At 46.2% G+C, this 22346-nt stretch overlaps 1 protein-coding gene across 1 annotated transcript in view; it reads right to left on the bottom strand.

Annotated features, from left to right (window-relative positions):
• Positions 1-3986: 3986 nt before the first annotated feature.
• PRCC (papillary renal cell carcinoma (translocation-associated)) overlaps positions 3987-22346 on the bottom strand; it is a 28073-nt gene continuing 9713 nt past the window's right edge. The window contains exons 3-8 of the mRNA XM_010838212.1: positions 14935-14982; positions 12197-12763; positions 9878-9973; positions 8128-8271; positions 6098-6163; positions 3987-4426 (exon numbers count right to left, since the gene is read on the bottom strand). Coding sequence (XP_010836514.1) covers positions 4340-4426; positions 6098-6163; positions 8128-8271; positions 9878-9973; positions 12197-12763; positions 14935-14982 — 1008 coding nt within the window. The 3' untranslated portion in view covers positions 3987-4339. The remainder of the gene's footprint in view (positions 4427-6097; positions 6164-8127; positions 8272-9877; positions 9974-12196; positions 12764-14934; positions 14983-22346) is intronic.

The raw sequence follows: 22346 nt of genomic DNA on the forward strand, positions 1-22346 counted from the left end.
AGCAGATGGCTTTGGGGAGAGGCTCAAAGTGCAAGAAAGGTCTTAGACTCAGGGAGTCACCTGGTGGCTGATTCCTTGTGGCAGCAGAGGAGGCAGAAAAAGGAGAGGCTTGCTGTATAGCAAGAGCCGGGAATCAAAGTCAGCAGATGAGATTTCCTTAGACTTCATGACAGAACAGGATGGGCAGGCTTGGGGAGGGGACAGGAATGCCTAGTGACCCACTCAGTGTCTCTGAAGGAGCAGAGCCTGCTTTAGGAAGGGGTGAGTGCTCCTCTCCGCTAGGGGCAGCTCAGCAGCGCGGGTGGGGAGACCCTGACCACCAGCATTGCCAGGTTTCTGCCCTGCTTCTTTGCTAACACACTGCCCAACCTTTAACAGGGAAGCTTTTTTCTGTGCCACTGTTCCCTACATTCCTTTGAAATGGAAGGAATGTCATATTTGCCTATGGGGCTGCTGTACTGATCAGATGAGACCAGGCAAGCAAGGGGCTTGGCAGAGCAGGACTGTGGGGCTAGAAGGGACTTCGAATCCTTTGTGACTGACTTTTTGGTTCAACCAAATGAGAAAATGAGTTCTAGAGAGGGGAAATGACAGGGAACTGGAGGTAGTCAGGGCGGATCTTGTCATCCCAAGCACTTGCTTCCCCTTACACCGTAGGGCCTCTCCCAGGCCCTAGGATAAGGCCCGGGTCCTCTCCAGGGCTCCAGCTGCAGGCCCAGCCTTGATGACGCAGGCAGTGCAGCCTCCCTTCTCCCCGCTCCCCACAGCCATGGGCACCTCCACACCATCCTGCTGATTTCACTCCCTCGGAGGCCCAGGGCTACAGTGAGACCTCAGATGGAGAAGCTGAGTAACATACAGGAAAGGGAGCCTTGCAATTGTGCTGGGCAGGTTACTCTGCCCCAGTAGGGACCACTCGGGCCAGGAGGGGAAGGGCATTTCCCAGCTGACTCAATCTCCCCATGGTTATTCCATCCTGCCAGCCTCCTCTAGACAGGGCTCCCTCGGGCTCAAAACCCTCTTATATCAGAGAGGAGTCTCCTCCCCTGAGCCCCACATCCCCTTCAGAGCCCGCAGAAGGCCCTGTGGCAAGTGAAGTTTCCAGCTTTGTCCTCTGGTTCCAGTCCCTTGAGCACCATCGCCTCCGCTGATGCCTTTTTTTTTTTTCCAGCCCTTGTCTCCCTTAAGCTGTCCCCTTTATCAGGTCAGCTCCCTCAGCTAATGTAGTAGACAGTCTCAGTAAGGTGCCCTGTAACTCTGGCTCAGGGGACCAAGGGCAGGGGCAGGGGGCTGAACGATGTTAACCCCCCAACCCTAGCTATCCTAATTCTACAGCATGAACCCACTTAAGGAGGGCTAGGGGCAGTTACCACTTAGGCTCTACCCCTCAGCTACCCCTACTGGACTTAGAACATCTGCCCCACCTGAAATGAAGCTGAGCAGAGGAAGAGGGGGTACAAAAAAGGTTGGGAGCAGGCAGCAGAGCATTCTACCACCCTGCTGCTGCTGCTGCTAAGTTGCTTCAGTCGTGTCTGACTCCGTGCGACCCCATAGACGGCAGCCCACCAGGCTCCCCCGTCCCTGGGATTCTCCAGGCAAGAACACTGGAGTGGGTTGCCATTGTCTTCTCCAATGCATGAAAGTGAAAAGTGAAAGTGAAGTTGCTCAGTCATGTCCGACTCTTCGTGAACCCATGGACTGCAGCCTACCAGGCTCCCCCATCCATGGGATTTTCCAGGCAAGAGTACTGGAGTGGGGTGCCATTGCCTTCTCCATCTACCACCCTGCCACCCCTCAAAACTTCAGCCATCCCTTCAAAAGACTTCGGCTTCCTGGTCAGTAAGTTCAGCACCCAGCTGGAACAAAGATATGGCAGGGTTCCTGCCCAGGGGTCAGAGCATTGGGGTAGGAGCTGAAATGCCCTCTTCTGTGACAGCTGAGCCATCTCCGTGTAGTTCCTAAGTCTGCTCCTGTGGATCCCAGCTTCCTGGTCAACTTGGGCTTTGCCCCAGGCCCATCCAACACCTTGCTGGGCCATTTGAATCCATTTCTGACCAGCAGCTCCACCACCCTTCCCCCCACCGCAGTCCCTTGGCTGTTGCTGCCATGCCAATTTTAGCCAAGTTATCCCTCTTGCCTCCTTTGGTCTCCCTCATCCCTGTCTTCTCTTTCCTATTTATGACGACTTGAGGTTATTACCTCAGGAAGCCCTCCCAAATAGAGTCTGTCCATTTTCTAACTTTTATTTCTCTCGGTGACCAGGAAATTCCAACCATCAAGTAAAATGTCATCTTATAGTAGGAATAAAAAGTCACTTGGAACTTCCCTGGTGGTAGGTATTCTGTGCTTCTACTGCAGGGGGCATGGGTTCAATCCCTGGTCGGGGAACTAGGATCCCCCATGCTGCTCTGCAGTTTAAAAAATAAAAAGGTTTACTACTTGTGGAGAACCAAAGGAGATGGGACACAGGAGGATGCTGAAAGACGTCTAGCTTAAATCTGTCCATTTGCAGAAGACACCAGGACTCTCCCTACCCACATGCCTCACCTCCCAACCCAGAGCACTGCCAGGTCCGTCATGACACAGCCCCTAAAGTGACAAAGTTGAACCACTGAATCCCAGGAGTATGGCAACTCGGGAAGGAGTGTGGCAACCCCATCTACAGAGCCCTGGATACAGGAAGAGCAGCTGACTCCTTGGGACCTCAGCCTTTGGGGCCCTGCTGAGCCTACCTCACCACCTCACTTCACTGTGACACCCCAGGGGTGACCTTAGTCCTCAGTGCCTCTGTGGATGGTGGGAGTGGTGGTACCGGCTGAAGGTTCCTTGCTGAATGCTGGCTGGATGCAGTGACTTGGACAACTCCTGCCTGCGTGTCCCTGTGGGATGCAGGAGCCCTGTCTGGCTCCAACCCGAAGTAGGTCAGATTTCAGATAAGCGGGTGGTTTTCCTGTAAGTGATGAAACCCTCCTCTGTACTTAATGAGAAACAGACTCCTCAACTTACCCCAGCTCACAAGACCTGGTGAGATTCCTCACTTCCTTCTCATCCCCAAGTCCCTACCACACACTTCAAAACTGCCCCTCGGGTCTCAGCCTTCCTCTCTGTCACCAGGACTGTCAAACACCAATTTCTCCCAGTGTTTTTCCTGTCCAGAACCTGCATCTTCATTCAGTCAGCGTTCCTTGCCTGGCATCCAAGGCCTTTCTTTCCACAGGAGTTTAACACTCCGTTCCTGCGTGAAGTCACTGCAATTAAGTCCTACTGAAGTTCCAAGTCCCCTCAGTGTCTACAGTAGGATGTGCTTGCTGCTTTGTGACCAATATTCAGTATCTTCCATCTCTATCTGAACCGTGCTCTGAGGAGGAGGAATCATGACACTATCTTGAGGCTTGTGGGCACCTTGGTGCCCTACAGCCAACTCAAGTCCACAGACCCTGCCACCTCCCTCCCTCATCCACCACCTTCCCCCAACCTACCCCATCCGCTCAAGCAAAAAGCTCAGAGTCCCAAGGGAGGCTTCAAGGATATCCGTCTAGCCCCCAATCTCCGTGCAAAGCTTCCAAACCAGTCCAGGCCAATAACAACCAGTAAAAATTTGAGTCATCTTTAGGGACAGGCATTTCACTACTTTTTCATGTCCAACAACTCTTTCACATCCCAGAAACAATCTCCTTGACTTCAAGATACCTGAGATCAGCAATACTTTCCATATTTGGGGTCACAGGCCCCTGTCCCAAACAAAACTGTACATACACTTCCTAGAGTCTTCAGTGGCCAGGACCCCAGTTAAGATGGTCAGAACTCAGAAAAAATACAAAGTAATTACAAGATAGCTCACAACAGTCTGGAGGCTGCTTTACCCAAGGTAAAAACTAGATATAAGGACAGGACAACAAAAAAGAAGCGTCCAAACAAAAAAAAAAAAAAGAGAGAGAGAGAGAGAGACCTCACTTAAAAGTAGGAAAAGGTTCAGGGCACACAGTGTCTGTTGGACTGAATATTTTATTTCAACAGACATCCCTGGTTTTAAAAAAAAAAAAAAGATGGAGGGAGGGGGGATATCATCACACCCAACAGGGAGCAAAACTCCCATCCAAGAACTCAGAGCCTCTTCTGAGGCATCACTTGAGTCTTTGCTAGCTCCAAGACAGAAAGGAGCTGAATTTTCTAACTTTTGTTAAGAAAAATCTATCAAATATGTTCATTCTCGCAGAGGCGAGGGCTGGGTCCTCAGGGAAAGAGATCCTGGGCTCGGATCAGCTGGGGTCCCAGAGATGAAGCCGGGGGCCGAGCCAGCTGGGCTGCAGGAGATCCAGAGGCAGTCAGGTCCAGAGCCCTAGAATCCGTATTTGGCTTGGGTCTGCCGGCGGCTGAGCTTGTTCTCCGACCAGGTGTTCTTTAGCTCCAGCTCCCGCTCCTTAGCCTGTGCAAGGGAGAGGGGGAAGGGGAGAGTCACACCAAGGCTCTAAGAAACGAGCTTCTCTTGCCTCTGTGTGCTTCCCAGTTTAAAGTCTTTCTGCCATCAAAACAATTATGAGGAAAAAGTAAATCCCTTGAAGGATTTAATTTTCTTATTCAAGCAGAAGGGGAGGACCCTCAGAAAGCAAAGGAATAGGGTTCAAGCAGAATTTCAAGAATGCTGGTCCTGGGACTTCCCTGGTGGTCCAGTGGCTAAGACTCCATGCTCTCAATGCAGGAGGCCAGAGTTCAATCCCTGGTCAAGGAACTAGACACCACATGCTGCAACCAAGAAGCTGCATGCCACAACTAAACCCTGCATGCGCAACGAAGGCCTGTTGTAGTCAAATACATAAATAAATATTAAAAAAAGAATGCTGGTCCTTCCTCAGCTAGATTTAAAACGGAAATGCTCAAATGGGAAATGGACAAATGAGAACTTGAATTTGGCGTCTGAAAGGAACACAATCCGCTGCCTTGGATACCTAACAAGCCACGTGGGGGAAGACAGCGTTGAAGACCTGGACAGGTCCAAATAGGACACCTACCAACAGTAACTTAGTCTGGAGCCGCTGTGTCGCTGTTGTGTTGAATACAGTATATATGGCACCCGAGAAATTCACACCACTTTAGAGCACAAATTGAAGCTGAAAAACTGACTGGAAGGTACAAGAATTGATGCTTTCCCCTCCTGACTGTGGCAGCTCCTAGCTCTAGACTGCATTCTGGGAATGTACAAACGCCACCCTAGAAGAGGGGCTCCTCAACCCCACCCCCACCTACTCCCCTGGGTGGAGGAGGGTGCTGAGAGTTCAGATTTAAAAAAAGACGCTACAGGGGAACAGCAAGCAAAAAATAATTTAAAAATAAAAACAAAAAATTTAAAGACACTACCCTTAAATTCTTTCCCTACAAATAACAAGATAGGGTAAGGGTACAAAGGAGTCAATGAAAAAGAAGGTGAAAATATGGTAAGAACAATGAATGCAAGTTCTGGCACTGAAATCGCCAACCAGCATATACACTATCTGAAAATGACCAGGAAAGAGTCTCACTCCTTCTGTACTTTTGACAGCATTTAGTACACTAGATCTCAAAAAAATATTTAATGACACAATAAATATTTGAAAGCTGCCAGGTCCTATCAAATAAATACCAAGAAATATTCCAATTCCAAAAGATATTTTTAGATTATCTGTAAATCTGAATTACTTGCACTGATGTTTCCTGCCACAGAAATGAAGAACACAAAACCAACCTTACCTCCTCATGAGGTGTATGTTCTGCTAAAAGTCGCTGAACCAATTTTTCTTTCGTTTTTTAAATTATCAGATGAACTTGTATTTAAAAGAACCTTATAAGAAACCATTTCACCCCCTCTCTTATGTTTTAAATACCTGAATGTTCATTTACAGTTTATTCCAAGCACCTGTACTTGAGTCTTACATGAAGTAAGCCTGAGGCAGAGTAGGATAATTCTGAAGGACACATCCCCACCTAGTGGCCATGTGGAGAACTGCGGAGGGTGCCCGCTGGAAGCAGGTTGTCTGACAGGCTTCTAGCCAAGATCTCAGCCTTCAAATCCCCAGGTTTACAGGGATCCTGCCTAGCAGGCCAGGGCCCTCAGGCCTCTCACCTGATGAATCAGGTACGTAATCTGGTGTTTCCGCCGCTGCTGGCCTGTTGGCTGCTCACCTTTCTTCTGTAAGGGAAGAGAACAATCATTAACACATTGAAAGAAGAGTGGAAGTTTCTCACTTGCCCCAATGCAACAAGGACGGGTATTAAGAAAAAAACTACACAGCCCAAATCCTAGGGAAAAGAAGTCAGCTTGGAGCAGTTTTTAAGTCTGTATACTTACAAGATAGTTATTTTTACTAAAGTTATTATGCAAAAATCTCAAGCTCAGAATACTTGCCTACAAGAGTCTGCCAATATCCTCATTAGACTGGAAATACTTTGCGGTCAGGGCTGTCTTCTGTATCTTTGGTAACCCACCACCCTCAGCACCAAGAATGGGGCTCTGCCCACAGTGGACAGCTGACACCAGCTTTACCGCCTGCAGTCCATCTAAAGCAGTTCAAAGGTCCAGGAGACCTCCCTCCCTTCTTACCTCCCGCCACCTCCTCTGCCCTTAAGGGCCCCTTCATCTCTGTCCACTTCTCCCCAGTCAGGCCAGATGTCTAGCCTATCTCCTGCCTGCTGCTTACTAAGCTCTCTCCCATCCATCACCTTGGGCTGAAACCCTACTCCCTCATTCTAGTAAGTACCAACAAGCAGCTTCCCTGGAATTAGGTTTTCACAATCACCAAGCCTCTCCAATTCTCAGCCTTCACCAGTAACTGCGCTGAACCCCTACCCCAACTGTGATGCAAATGATTTACTGTCAGAGTCTGTATTGGTCTGGGCTTTCACTCTGCGGTTTTCCTGTCCTCTGCCAGTGCTAGTCTCAGACTAGAAGCTTCCCAATCAGCCCCACCCAACTCCCAAAACTCCTCTCTGGAGCCTCCTCGGCACTTATGTAATCAATTTGCACCATAATCATTTATACTCAAGTGTCCTTAAAACTCTTTTTCTCAACTACACTCTAAACCTGTCAAGGACAGGAACTGCATCCTTCTCTTCTTTTTTTAAAATCTAGCTCAACACAATGAGATAGTGGGGAAAATAATAAAAGACTTAAACCTGGGAAAACAGCAGACTCCAATTCCCTGATGCTGTTTAATGTCATTTAATATGACGGTTAAAGATGACAAACATAAATCGTCCAGCTCCATTCCTGGTCCACAGTGAGCACCAACAGCAGCTGTTACTATGTGAGGATGCCTCTCCACCCAGTTAGTGGAGCATGCTCTCCTAAGTGGCTTTTCCGGTAAACAGTGATGGATCTATGCTGATCTAACCACAATCCTTTGCTCTGTCCTGTATGACCGCCAGCACTCAGTTAAAACAAATGGCTGGGGCTCAGATGGCCATCTGTGGCCAAAAAACAAAGCAAAGAAAATGGGGGGAGAAGGGCATAAAATGCCCGACCTTGGCCTTGCTGGTGCTGGGCTAGAATCCAGGCTCCCCCACATCTTCCCCGCTGTGGCAGGCTCATCAATGTCCACATTTGCTGTACTCAGCTAGTAGGTGAAGAGATGTTCATCATACTGACTGAAGAAAACTAGCACAGAGAAGGTAAAAGTGTGGTGTGGGAACTGTGAGAAACAAAGCATCTGCAAAGACCACAGCTGGGTTCAATAAATAAGAGAAAGAAAGGGGAGAGAAAGGGATGCACACTCAGAACCCAGGACCCCAGGACTTCAGAGGCTCTGTTGTGCCCACACCTCAATGACGTACTGCACCAGATCCCAACTTAACAGGCTGGAGAGGGGGTAGGACAGCAGGAAGGAGCCACACATACTGAGACCTTCCCAACTGCAGGACAGGAAATGGCTCCAGCCGTCCAGTCTCAGCAACCAGACTACCATCTAGATAGAGATCGAAGTGCTGCAAAATTCTGGAAAGTAGAAGCTGTGTCTGGGAGCCTTGGTGTACACTCCAGTACCAAGGGGAACACGTGTTTGCTAAAGGTGTAGGGACAGTAACAATGAGGTGAGGGGTCAGATTCTGCTTTGGGGACTCCCAAGGGGGCCACCCAGCAGACCTTTCTTTCCCACTTACTTTGCTGAATGACTTCATGGTTTTCTCTTCTGTCAATGACTTGGTCATCCACTGCTGGGCCCCACTGAGCTGGTCGTCACCTTTGATCTCCACAAAGTTGATCTCCTCCCTCCCTCGGTTCCTTTTGCCCTGCAGCCGCTTAAACTGGAAAAGGGGGGAGAAATTCAGGAGTCGAGGGTCTGGGTAGGGGATCAGCAGATGTCACCAAGGACCCAGAGTTCATGGAATGATTTTGGGGTTCCCCAATTCCACTGCACCCTTAATTCTCTCTGTGCAGTATGTCCTTTCACCATGCCACCTACCAAGCTGACAGGTGAAAGGCTACTTCTCACAAGCTCTGCTGGCCTCAGGAAAAAGAAGGCCAAAATGTATTCCCAAACGTGAGTGCAGAGATTCACTGGTATGAATTTTACTCAAATTGTGTATAAATTGTATATGCCTAAAAGAACTGCACACTATTTTCAAATTAAGAATTAAAGGTACAAAAACAATCCTAGGATTTCTCTTCTAAAAATCAGTTCTTTTAACATGTCTGTTCTTTCTCATTGGTTCAGTATCACCAAATCAGCAGACCACACACCAGATTAGACATTAGAGGAGAAGGTAATTCGAGATGGAGAGAGAGGAAGCCTCAAAAAAGAGCCTGGCAAAATTTCCAGGAGACTGCTACTCTTTCCCCTTCCTCCGAAAGAAAGAAAAAGTATCACACTGTTAAGTCACCAGAAGATGTGCTGAGGAGTGTAGGTGAAAAGGAATTAAATTCCAGAACACTTGGAAATCTGCAGTGAAGCCTAGGTTGTGGTCTGAGCCATCAGCAAGGCCTCTCTCTACCCATAAGGAGCTGACTTTTGCCACTGGATAAGTTCCCTGCTGCCTCCTAGGCTTAGAACAAAAAGGGCCTAATACTGAACTTGTCAAGGAGGACATACACAGGAAAGTGGATGAACACAGGACGAACCACAGGCAGAAGTTTGCAAAGTTTCTGTGAAAAGGTGAGGAGAATGTTATTTTTATAAGACCTTGCATCCCCTATTTCTCCAACCCACTCCTGGTAGGCTGCGGCCTCCCTACAGATGGAATACTTTATCTCCTGAACATGCCTGGACGGTCGGAGAACACGAGGTTTTTATCTTCCCTTGTGCCGAGTTGGGGAGAGGCTCAGCAATAGGGAATAATACAGTGATGTGAAACACAAGGTTATTTACTGTGGCTGCTGTTCCCTCCCCAAAATTCACTCTCCCCGTCTCTGTCAGTATGATTGAACCCAACATTTTGGCTGGGCATAGTACCACCCAATGAAAAGACTACTGTGTTCTCTTGCAACTAAATATGGCCATATGACAGGTTCTAGTCAGTAAGATAGAAGGAAAAGTATTCTCAGGAACTTTCCGGAAGTCTCCTAAAGGGGGAGGTGACTTTCTGTTTCCACTCTGCTGCCTGGTGTGCAATAATGATGGCAGTGGCCTTAGCTACATTCTTATTTTATCGAAGGGGGCTGGATCTTGACAACTTTTTGAAGCTGCCATACCAGCCTTGGCCTGCCTACCTCTAGCCTTCTTTTATAAAGAAAAAAGTTAACCTCCCTTACATATGCCATTATTACCTGAAATTTCTCAATTATATGTTCAAACCGAATCCCAAATGAATACAGCTTTTTTGCTTTTTTTAAAAAAAAGAATTTCCTTTAGCTTCAGACTTGAAACCTGGTGTCTAGGGGTCAAAGATGGTCACTTTGGCTTTATTAACTTACTGCTTCGTCATCAATGAAGGACGCATCTGGGGCAATTTCCTGGGGGGGGACCAGAGCCGGGTCCTGTGCGGGATAGTAGCCACCACTGTAATAATCCTGTAGTCAAGGAGGAGAGAAAACACACCAGCTGAGGGCACAGTGCAGAGAACGGAGAAAACCTCATCCAAGAGGCAGTGGTGATACCCACACCACAGACCCCTCAAGCGGACCAGCCAAAGCACAGATCCTAAGGACCTACCCTACAACTCAAGAACCAGAGTTTTTTCTGATCTACACCATCCAGACAGATGGATTTTTTTTCTAGGGAAGAGATACAAGAAATAAAGACATTCTCTCCTGCTTCAATTCACAGCCTGCTCCCTTAGCTGCTTCCCCAGCATGACTCCTACTGCTGACCTCTACCGTGCCTCAGCCGGGCTCCTCCTGCTCAGAAGACCCCAGGACGCTCCAGTGTGAGCAGAGGAGAAGGCATGAGGCATGCTTCCTGCTCCTCGTTGGATCTAGCAGCCCTGGGCACGGGGGACTCCCTCCCCTAGCAGGCAGGGAGGTTGCAGATCTCTGATAAAAATAAACCACCATAAGGGTGGTATGGAATTGACAAAACTGGGAACAAACCAGGTTTGCATTACCAGATTTTCAGTTCAGGAATTGATGACGCCCCTTTAGAGGTGAGCTGGCCAGATGTTGCTGTGGACCGTGGAGGAACAGGGGTGAAGGCAAGGGCAAGGCCCCTACTGTGGCCAACTCAGGCAACTGCAGGGCTGAGAAACTATTTCCTCCCTGCCTGCACTTTTTCCTAATTCTTCCACTTTTGCCCAAAACTCCAAGAAATGCTCCTCTAAGAACATTCATTTTATATATGAAAAATAAGGTTTAATATTAAATCAAAATAATACATTAAAAAACAGAATAATTAAAGCATTAATTTTCATTTAAAGTATTGACAAAAAACATACATTTAAATTGAAGGGCCCCCTAGAGTAATTAGAGTGCTTTAATTTGCACTGACTGCCTTCATGGTATCTGTAACTGCATACAAAATCCCAACTGTTATTCATTGGCTGGATATAAACTAGTGGTTTCTTACATTTTTCTCTTTGTTTGCTAATGAGGTCAAAACATTCATCTTCCTCCTTCCAACAACACTGAGGGGAGACACACTGTCCCTGGTCAGTCTACAGGACACAGCAAGGCTTAATGGCAAATAGTTTTCAAAGTCTTTGATCAGAACAGAGAGCCCTCAAAGTCCACCTACCATGGGTCCCTACGCAGGCCTAGATTGTAGATAAGAGTAACAATGACCACTCAGAGAATCACTGAAGTCTTGAAACCATCACACACTAGCAGGAAAACTTCCTAAGGCTGCCCAGCCACAGCTGCCTCTGATCAATAACCACCATGGCTGTGAGTCCCCGGACTCCTTCGAGCCCTCTCCATCTAAGCAAGCTCTGACCACTGGAAGTCTGTCTTAAACTACTCACAACCTGGCCTCATTATATTCTCACCCTCTGAAGCCCTGGAGAACAATTTAAACAGCTCTTCCACATAATATTTGAATAAAATTTCTCATAACCATTTACTGAGCATTTGCTATGTTACCAGTATAACCCTTGTAGCAACCCTGAAGTTCTATCATTCTCCCCATCTTAGAGCTGAGAAATCTGAGATTCAGAGGGGCAGATAAGTAATTTGCTCCAACTCACACAGCTTGAGATTCAAAATCTAAACCCCACTTCCTGTCTCTGCCTAAACTATGGTCCCCCAGTGTCTTCTCTCCAGAGACTGACGTTAGTCCTTTGACTTCTCATGTCTCAGTCAAGGCCTCTCACCATTCTCCTATTCCCTTTGCATTCAACTCTCCAGACTCCCTCCTCTCCCTCCCCACTTGCTATGTTCTCAGCACTCCCCACCTCCAGAACTCTCCTTGGACTCACTGCTATCGAGTCGTCTATGCCAAAGCTCTCACATCCTCCTCACCCACATGTGCAGAAGTTACCCGGGATCTCTAGGATTAGAGACTGCTCTTCTTCCACTTTCTCCCTATACCTCTCATCAGCTCCTACAATGACATTTTGTGTTCAGAATAAAGGGATTAATTGTGTGGTTCAACCTGTCAGGCTTCGAGACTTCGGCAATTTTAGATCAGTATGGTTCAGCATAAAGGCATAATGTTTTGAGACCCGATAAGGAAAACCAAGACACCAGAAGACTCATTAATTCAGCCAAAGTGATGCCAGAGAGGCCGATCACAGGCTCAAAACTCTCCCGGACTGCCAAACTCCAATATTCCCTGGCCTGCCCTCCATGCCGCCTACCCACCTGATAGTAAGCACCAGCGGCATTGGCATCGCCATATGTGGAAAACTGATTGTAGCTGTAGTCATCCCCAGGCTTAGGCATCCAAGGGGCCCCACTTGAGCCTGCTGCCATCTTGAATTCCAAGGGGGCATTGGCTGCATCGTCCTGGAAGGCCGGCTCTGGTTCTGTGCCTGGAGGCAGCTCTTCGGGGACAGTGGGAACGGGGTAAGGGTATGGCTCAACTCCAGGCGGCTCGGCCTTCTCAGGGAGGGAGAAAAAGTTCTCAGGGGCTACTTCCTCATCACTGTCGTCCTCCTCCTGCGTGATCTGCTTTGTCACCTGCAGGGCAGCACTCTTGGCGGCAGCCTTGATAGCTGAGGGCGACGGAGTGGTGGTTGTGGTGCCCACAACGGGGGCAAGAGAAGAGGACTTGGTCTTAGAAGCTTGCCTGGAGGGCTTAGTGTCAGAGGAGCCATCCGAGGGTTTCCGGGAGAAGGCATGGGGCAGGAGCAACCTGTTAGTCTCTTTCACAGTCAGGTTTTTAGGTTGGGGAAGCAAGGCGGACAAGCCAGCCCCCTCACTGGATCCCTGGTGACCCAAGTTTGGGTAAGGAGGGAAGAAAGGTGGCAAGTGAGGTGTTATGATACATGCTACTGACATTAAGAACAAGCATTACAGTTACATGCTCCAGCCTAAAATCTTACCAGCCCTGTTCTGTCTGACCTTTGCCCACTAAGGTTATCCAAAGTGACTGGACTCCTCCTACCTCAGGCCCTTCTACTGTCCACTTCTCCCAGCTCCTCTATCACAAAACCTTTCCTGATTTTTTTTTTTTTTGCTAATATGATACATTTAGTAAATACATTGTCTTTCTTCTCCAAAAGCCCAGGGCTCTCTCCAGCTTATCAATGAACATCTCTCAATATCTTGAAGGTTCCTCTTAAGCATGGCAACTCCCTGCTTCCTTTGGATTGCCACTCAAAGTCAATAGCAAGGCTCTGTCCTAAAAAGACATTCATACATCCCGCCCAAAGTTCCCTCCCTGCCCAAGGAAAGCCCTAGAGATGTGGTATATCCAGCTTGTTTATGCCAGAGTCAAGCATTTAACTTATCAATTTGTAAGCTAACTGGCTCAGTCCATCCAGAGTTGCTGTTACTCCTAAGAATCTTTCGGATTCTGCTTTATGTAAAACAAGGCCAGCTGGCCTACCTGTAGGGCTGAGGGAGGCACTGGTTTGAAAAAGGAGATGGAGTTGGTGTCACTTATGGACACTGTGTCACTGTCCTGGAGTAACCATGTACTTCAGCACTCTCGGCCAAGAAATGCCCAGAGTGAGTAAACTAGGGCTTCTGAATCAAGCAGTCCAGGCAGAACTGTTCACCCAGAAAATGCGCTCTTCTCCCTGCTGTCTGTGTTCACAGACTTAGGTCATTCTATCCTGGCAGACGCCAAAGGCTCAGGCTCATAAAAACCAGACTGAGATGGAAGATGGAGCACATACATCCTTCAGGCTCCCTTCGAAGCGTGTGACTTCTTAGCCACATCTGGGATCATGGCTACATCCCTCTGCAGTGCTTGGTCCACACTCTGCCTCATCAGCTCAGAGGTTCTCTATGCATGCATCTCTTCCTACCGTCTGGAAGGCTGCTCTTTACTCCTAGAGTGCGTTCTGAGCCAGAGTCCTCCACCTCTTTAGTTGCCAGTTCACTTCCTCCAGGAAGCCATTCTGACAACAGGCGACAACTGGCTTCATTCAGTCTCAGCAAGTGAGTGTCTTTCATGATTCTTCCTCCGTATCCCACTACAGACATGGACACGGCATCACTCTCATCAGTTATCTAACTTCCATGTGAATTTGTCCTTCCAGGACCTCCCAACATTGGATATGACGCCTTAACAGACTCAGGGAAGGGGCAACCTCAGGATCATGTACTGAATTAGGAGACAACGACCTTACAAAGCAAGAGCCGCTTTTGCTCTTCCTGAGACATACAATTGACATGAGGTCAGAGGGCGTGTAAACCACTGAGTGTGGAGCTGAATAGGAAGAAATTCCTGGGAGGCAGAATAGAGGCCCTGGGACAGGGGAAACAGGAAATGGCAGTGTGAGCATCTCCCAGCACTGTCTGGTTAAGGACTTCTGGTCTTTATGACAAAGCAGCGGCTGAAGGCTGCAGGCAAGAGCATGGACTCAACAGTCAGACCGCCTCAGCCTGACCTCAGCTCTGTCCCCATGAGTTGTCTGACCCTGGGCAAGTTCCTCAAGGTCTCATTCTCCTCATATACAATACAGGAATGACAGTAACACTCTGATTTAGGTACTATTAAGAGGATAAAATCAGTTAAACACTGGTATAGCACTTGGTACTATTTAAGTTTCTTTTCCAGGTTAAAAATAAGACTGGGAGAAGATGGATAATTTTAAAGTTCAGATGTCCCATAACACCATTTTGACCAATCCATTTATTCTACTGTTCCTAAATAATCCTTTTACCTGAAATGTAATAAATCAAACTGAGTTCCAATTCATCTCCCTACCACGCCTGTCCTCTAGGAGAGGCGACGCCAGCACACTAAAGTCAGTGAACAGTGAGGGGAGGGGAGAAAAGCACAAGGTCTGATGTTACCTGGAAAACAAAACTACACTCAAATAGGCAGTCCTCGGTATCAATATCTGCATTTGCTCAAGCTTGATTTGGAAACTTCCCATCTTCCAGGAAGCAATATGGGAAGAAATGGCTTCTGTCACAAAGCTTACCTGAAGGACAGTTTTCTTCTTTGTGGGTTCATCTTCCTCAGAATCTGACTAAGAGAAAAAGAAACAAAGTAAGGCCTCGCTGTTTAAGGACAATAGGGAAAGCACTCACCTTAAATGAAGCAGAAATAAAGGCCTGGACAACAGTGGCTATCATCTTGTCTGGGCCCTTCCTCTGTGTGAGGGATGTTATCTCCCAGGACCAGCCAAACAGCTTCAGAGAATGAGGCAGGCATTGACCTCCCCTGGTCACTCATTCTCAAACCCCCAGACCTGTTCCAGAGCCTTTTGCATCAATTTTGTCCTTTAAATTAAGACTACTTCCTCTCATTCAGTCTTTGGTGGAAAGAAAAAGCTATACCCATTCTTCTTCCTATAAATCTGTCCACTAGAAGATAAATGGCATTTGGCCCACAATCTCACCCAATCTCAGCTTCACTTCTAAAACCACTTATATAGACTACATAACCACAGGGCCGGGGCACTCCTATGGGATTAAGTGGTGTGTTAACTACTCTTCTATGAGACATTAAAGGTCAAAGCCATTGGAGAAATCCATTCCTCTCCAAGTATGATCTATTGTTTAAGTATGCCAGACAGAGTCGTTCACGTCCAGGAAGAAGGCAAGTAAATGATGACTGTGAGAATTTGGGGCAAGAAGGGAGGTCCCTCTGTGTTATCCCTCTGATTCATCAGGATTGTTTCTAAAACAAGCTCTCACACTGAAAAATGGCCAAACTTTTAGTTCAACATCAGCTCCTCAGCCATCTTCAACTATCAGAAAGATGCAAGGCATATGAAAAACGAGCTGTAACATTTTATTTTAAAAAATTAATATCCAAACTGAGAACTTTAAAAGTTTTGCATTTGTTGTTAAGACCCTGGTTTGGGGCACCTGTAAATAAAGGTGATTAGGCAGAAATCTAAGATCCTTTCCATCCCCAAGATTTTAAACAAGTAAAATTCTCTGCCTATTTTTTTCAACTGAACCTCATATGTCACAAGTTCCCCACAGGATTCATCTGCTACAAGGACCTTTTGGTCATCATTACTCAGAACCTACTGTATGCAAGACACTGTGCCAGGCACTATAGACACGGCTCCAACTGGTGTCCTGTGGCTGGGCTACACATATACTACGATGCTATTCATCCACTCAGGCAGCAGGACAGGACTTGCAGCAGGCGGAGTCCTGGCCCACTGATTTCCAGAGGCACAGCCTGGACTACTTTCTCCACTGTGCTTCAAAGAGTTTCTTATATACCAAGACATGGAAAAAGTACCAGCCCTCAAGAAACTTGAGTCCAGTAAGAAGAAAGACAAGTACCCAAATAATTGTAATAAAAGCAGTTAAGGATAAGGGCATCAACTGTGACTCCAAAATCTCCTCAAAGAACCAGCCAAGCCTCCATGTGTACTTCTTCCACGGAAGTCCCCCACCTTGTCACTCCTCCTGCAGGTTCCTGGATGACTGCCACCTCTCACTCTCCTGTCAGTCTGCACTCTGCTCCTCCTGACCTGAAACTCTGAAGTCTTCCTAAAGCAGCTCACCTTGTTCTCCTCACTGTGTCCCTGTGTTATTTATTGTCTGGGGTGGCATCAGGCTAACAATGATTCATCTGTGCTTGCTCTGTAAATCCTGCATTTTTTCATGTGCATATATGCTTGCCTTACTAGAACTAACACCCAAAAAAGAAGTCCTTTTCATTATGGGGCACTGGAATGCAAAAGTAGGAAGTCAAAAAACACCTGGAGTAACAGGCAAATTTGGCCTTGGAGTACAAAATGAAGCAGGCCAAAGGCTAACAAAGTTTTGCCAAGAGAACATTCTGGTCATAGCAAACACCCTCTTCCAACAACACAAGAGAAGACTCTACACATGGACGTCACCAGATGGTCAACACCGAAATCAGATTGATTATATTCTTTGCAGCCAAAGATGGAGAAGCTCTATACAGACAGCAAAAACAAGACGGGGAGCTGACTGTGGCTCAGATCATGAACTCCTTATTGCCAAATTCAGACTTAAATTGAAAAAAGTAAGGAAAACCACTGGACCATTCAGGTATGACCTAAATCAAATCCCTTATGATTATACAGAGGAAGTGACAAATAGACTCAAGGGATTAGATCTGATAGACAGAGTGCCAGAAGAACTATGGATGGAGGTTCATGACATTGTATAGGAGGCAGTGATCAAGACCATTCCCAAGAAAAAGAAATACAAAAAGGCAAAATGGTTGTCTGAGGAGGCCTTACAAATAGCTGAGAAAAGGAAAGAAGCAAAAGACAAAAGAGAAAAGGAAAGATATACCCATTTGAATGCAGAGTTCCAAAGAATAGCAAGGAGAGAGATAAAGCTTTCTTGGTGATCAATGCAAAGAAATAGAGGAAAGCAATAGAACGGGAATGACTAGAGATCTCTTCAAGAAAATTACAGATACCAAGGGAACATTTCATGCAAAAATGGGCACAATAAAGGACAGAAATGGTATGGACCTAACGGAAACAGAAGATATTAAGAAGAGGTGGCAAGAATACACAGAAGAACTATATAAAAAAGATCTTCATGACTCAGATAACTATCATGGTGTGATCACTCACCTAGAACCAGACATCCTGGAATGCGCAGTCAAGTGGGCCTTAGGAAGGATCACTAGGAACAAAGCTAGTGGAGGTGATGGAATTCCAGTTGAGCTATTTCAAATCCTAAAAGATGATGCTGTTAAAGTGTACTCAATATGCCAGCAAATTTGGAAAACTCAGCAGTGGCCACAGGACTGGAAAAGGTCAGTTTTCATTCCAATCTCAAAGAAAGGCAATGCCAAAGAATGCTCAAACTACTGCACAACTGCACTCATCTCACACGCTAGCAAAGTAATGCTCAAACCAAGTGAGGCTTCAACAGTACGTGAATCGAGAACTTCCAGATGTTCAAGCTGGATTTAGAAAAGGTAGAGGAACCAGAGATCAAACTGCCAACATCCACTGGATCATCAAAAAAGCAAGAGAGTTCCAGAAAAACATCTACTTCTGCTTTACTGACTACACCAAAGCCTTTGACTGGGTGGGTCACAACAAACTGTGGAAACTTCTTAAAGAGATGGGAATACCAGACCACCTTACCTGCCTCTTGAGAAATCTGTATGTAGGTCAAGAAGCAAATTAGAACTGGACATGGAACAATGGAAAATGAGGTTGGAAAATGAGTACGACAAGATTGTATATTGTCACCCTGCTTGTTTAACTTATATGCAGAGTACATCATGCAAAATCCTGGGCTGGGTGAAGCTCAAGCTAGAATCAAGACTGCAGGAAGAAATATCAATAACCTCAGATATGCACATGACACCACCCTTATGGCAGAAAGCGAAGCGGAACTAAAGTGGAGACTGAAAAAGTTGGCTTAAAACTCAATTCAAAAACCTAAGATCGTGGCATCCAGTCCCATCACTTCAAGGCAAACAGATGGGGAAACAATGGAAACAGTGAGAGACTTTATTTTCTTGGGCTCCAAAATCCCTGCAGATGGTGACTGCAGCCATGAAATTGAAAAGACGCTTGCTCCTTGGAAGAAAAGCTATGACCAACCTAGACAGCATTTTAGAAAGCAGAGACATTACTTTGCTGATAAAGGTCTGCCTAGTCAAAGCTATGGTTTTTCTAGTAGTCATGTATGGATGTGAGAGCTGGACCATAAAGAAAGCTGAGTGCCGAAGAATTGATGCTTTTGAACTATGGTGTTGGAAAAGACTCTTGAAAGAGTTCCTTTGACTGCAAGGAGATCCAACCAGTTCATCCTAAAGGAAATCAGTCCAGAATATTCATTGGAAGAACTGATGCTGAAGCTAAAGCTCCAATACTTTGGCCACCTGATGCAAAGAAATGACTCCTTAGAAAAGACCCTGATGCTGGGAAAGACTGAAGGCAGGAGAAGGGGATGACAGAGGATGAGATGGTTGGATGGCATCACTGACTTGATGGACATGAGTTTGAGCAAGCTCCAGGAGTTGGTGATAGATAGGGAAACCTGGCGTGCTGCAGTCCATGGAGTTGCAGAGTCAGACACGACTAAGCGACCGAACTGAACTGATCCGTGAAAATGCAAAAAATGTATACTAAAATTTTTTAACAGAATTCAAGAATTATTATTCTCTCTGGTCTGCCACGAGGTCAAACACAATCCAAGAAAAGCCTTAAGCCCCAAACACCCAAGCATTTTTGACCTTTTCTCTCTGTTCCAAACTCCACTGCCTCAGGGTTTACTGACCATTTCCCTTTTCTTTTTTTTCCCCTCACTCCTCCTTCCCTTGTTTTTTGACTATGAAGACTTTCTCCTTTTCAGCAGACCACACAGAACCACCTTACTGTGGGGTACACAAGGCTGTCATGAAGTCCCCCAGGCATGTTTAAACTTTAACATCTTAGGCAATATGTCCAATGGAAACAATCTGAAAAGAAAATGTTATCAAGTTTAAGACGATTACATTCATAAAACCATACAAGCATATTTTTATTTTTCAGATCTGTGACAAACAAAAAGTGGCTACTCTGAAATTGTAGGCAAACTGTCCTATGGCTAATAGAATTGAAGGCCAGATCAGCTGGGGGAAGAAAATTCAATTTTTCCTTAAATGTCACAGACTGTTTCCATTATACTGTCAACCTAAGTTTAAAGCTTAAAAGCACACACACGAAAAACTGTACAAAGATTTTAAGAACACCTTATTAATTCCGGATTTAGAGGACTGCTACGGTTACTCACAATCATCCTTCTCTCTTTGAACATCCTGTACTAATCTACTGAGCCCCATTATAAATCATCTCATGATGGGCACAAATAAGACTCCCTAAAACAGAACACTAAGACCCTCAAAAAATGTGCTGAACCCCTAAGCCCTTCTTAAGACTATTCATCTTTGAGAGAGGGGCAGAAATAAATCTTTACCTCTTAAAGCTGACTAACAGGGCTCTGAGACATTCAGTACCACACCTGGGCCACAGAGGAAGTCCAGGGCCCTTGGGAGAGCAGGGAAGCAGAATGAGAACCACTCGCCCTCTGAGTTAACTTTAGCCAACCAAAGAGACTGGAAACATGGAACTCACTGGTTCATTATGGGAAAGAGGCTGAGAGGCCACTCAAAGGACTTACGGGCATGTGTGGGCTTGGATGAAAACAGGAAACCAAAGAAAGCTCAGCAAGGAATTATCCAAATACCTCACACACAAAAATAAATTTCAGTTCAGAGTACTATAAAGGAGGAGATGAGTAATCCAAGATGTGCCATATATCTACCAGTCATGGGGTCAGGGGCTCTCTTAGAGAATTTAAAAGGAAAATTAATTCAGCTTCTATCAGGAACCAACTGGAGGCAACAGGATCAGCCTAAGCACAGTATTTAATTTAGACACAACGAGAACTTCCTTGATGGTGAAAGGTACATGACCACACTTGGGTTTTTTTCCCCTTTACCATGGTAAAGCATATATAACATAAAATGTATCATTTTAACCATTTATAAACATACAATTCAGTAGCATTAAGCACATTCATAATATTGTATAACCATCACCACTATCTGTCTCCAGAACTTCTCCTCATCCCAAACAGTAACTCTGTACCTATTAACAATAATTCCCCATTCCCCAGTAACCTCTATACTACTTTCAATCTCTTCATTTGCCTACTCTAGGTACCTCATACAAATGGAATCATATAATGTGTCCTTTTGTGTCGAGCTTATCTTACTGAGCATGTCTGCAAAGTCCATCCATATTGTAACATGTATCAGAACTGCGTTCCTTTTTAAGGTTGAGTAATATTCCACTGTATGTATATACCACTCTTTGTGTATCCACTCATCTGTTGCTGAAAATGTGGGTTATTGCCAACCTTTTGGCTACTGTGAACAGGGCTGCTATGAACACTGCTGCTGCTGCTAAGTCGCTCTAGTCGTATCCGACTCTGTGCGACCCCATAGCCGGCAGCCCACCAGGCTCCCCCATCCCTGGGATTGTCCAGGCAAGAACACTGGAGTGGGTTGCCATTTCCTTCTCCAATGCATGAAAATGAAAAGTGAAAGTAGCATACAAGTATTTGTTTGAGTCCTGTTTTCAATTATTTTCACCTAGGAGTGAAACTGCTGGATCATTCTAATTAACTTTTTGAGAACCCACCAAACTGTCCTCCACAGGACTATATTAAAAGGTCAACTCCTAGAGTGCTGAAGACCAGCGAAAGGCGATCTAAGTGGGTCTGTGTCATCTGACCCAGAGAGGATGATGATGCTAGAGATACAGGAGCACCCAGGGCTGGAAGAAGTAGGCTGGGCCAGAAAAGGCATTCCCAGGTTTTCGAGACACAAACTGGCCGTGTCTCTTAAGAAGGAAGTGCTGCATTTCTTTTTGGCCTCCTAAGAGCCTGCGCCTCAGTGGCCACCACTGTCCTCTCTGTTCCAGCTGCCAAGAGTGACAAGACACACACCGCCCGAGACTGCTGAGCAAGAACGGAAACAGACATTTCCCATTAGGCCAGGCCCAGCGGGATCTGCTCACTCCCCATGGCAGCTCCCTCTTATCTCCCAGGCTCTGGTTCTGACAGACTCCCTTTCCAAAAAGCAATCACTAGTTGCCAGGGCCAGAGGCCAAGAAGGAAATCTGAGCCCAAGCACAGACCACCGCCCCACCACCAACCCCCAGGCTCCAAACTCTAATCACTTACACACTCCTCTCTGCTATTATCCCAATTAGCTACATTCATCAACGGTTTTCCCCTTTGGTCTCAAATATGTTCTTACATCTGCCCGTTCAGTTAGGGCATCATTTTCGCTTCCACTTTTGCACTCCTCATAGTACCATTTTCCTAGTTCTGGTTGCTCAAGACTCTTCTATCTTTTGGTAGGAACTATGATAGAAAATGTGGAAAACTCAGCAGTGGCCACAGGACTGGAAAAGGTCAGTTTTCATTCCAATCCCAAAGAAAGGCAATGCCAAAGAATGCTCAAACTACCACACAATTGCACTCATCTCACACGCTAGTAAAGTAATGCTCAAAATTCTCCAAGCCAGGCTTCAGCAGTACGTGAACCATAAACTTCCAGATGTTCAAGCTGGTTTTAGAAGAGGCAGAGAAACCAGAGACCAAATTGCCAACATCCGCTGGATCATGGAAAAAGCAAGAAGAGTTCCAGAAAAACATCTATTTCTGTTTTACTGACTATGCCAAAGCCTTTGACCATGTAGATCACAAATGAACTGTGGAAAATTCCGAAAGAGATGGGAATACCAGACCACCTGATTTGCCTCTTGAGAAACCTATATGCAGGTCAGGAAGCAACAGTTAGAACTGGACATGGAACAACAGACTGGTTCCAAATAGGAAAAGGAGTACATCAAGGCTGTATATTGTCACCCTT

The sequence above is a fragment of the Bison bison genome, unplaced genomic scaffold (assembly GCF_000754665.1).
Source record: "Bison bison bison isolate TAMUID 2011002044 unplaced genomic scaffold, Bison_UMD1.0 scf7180017864093, whole genome shotgun sequence".
Taxonomy (NCBI): domain Eukaryota; kingdom Metazoa; phylum Chordata; class Mammalia; order Artiodactyla; family Bovidae; genus Bison; species Bison bison.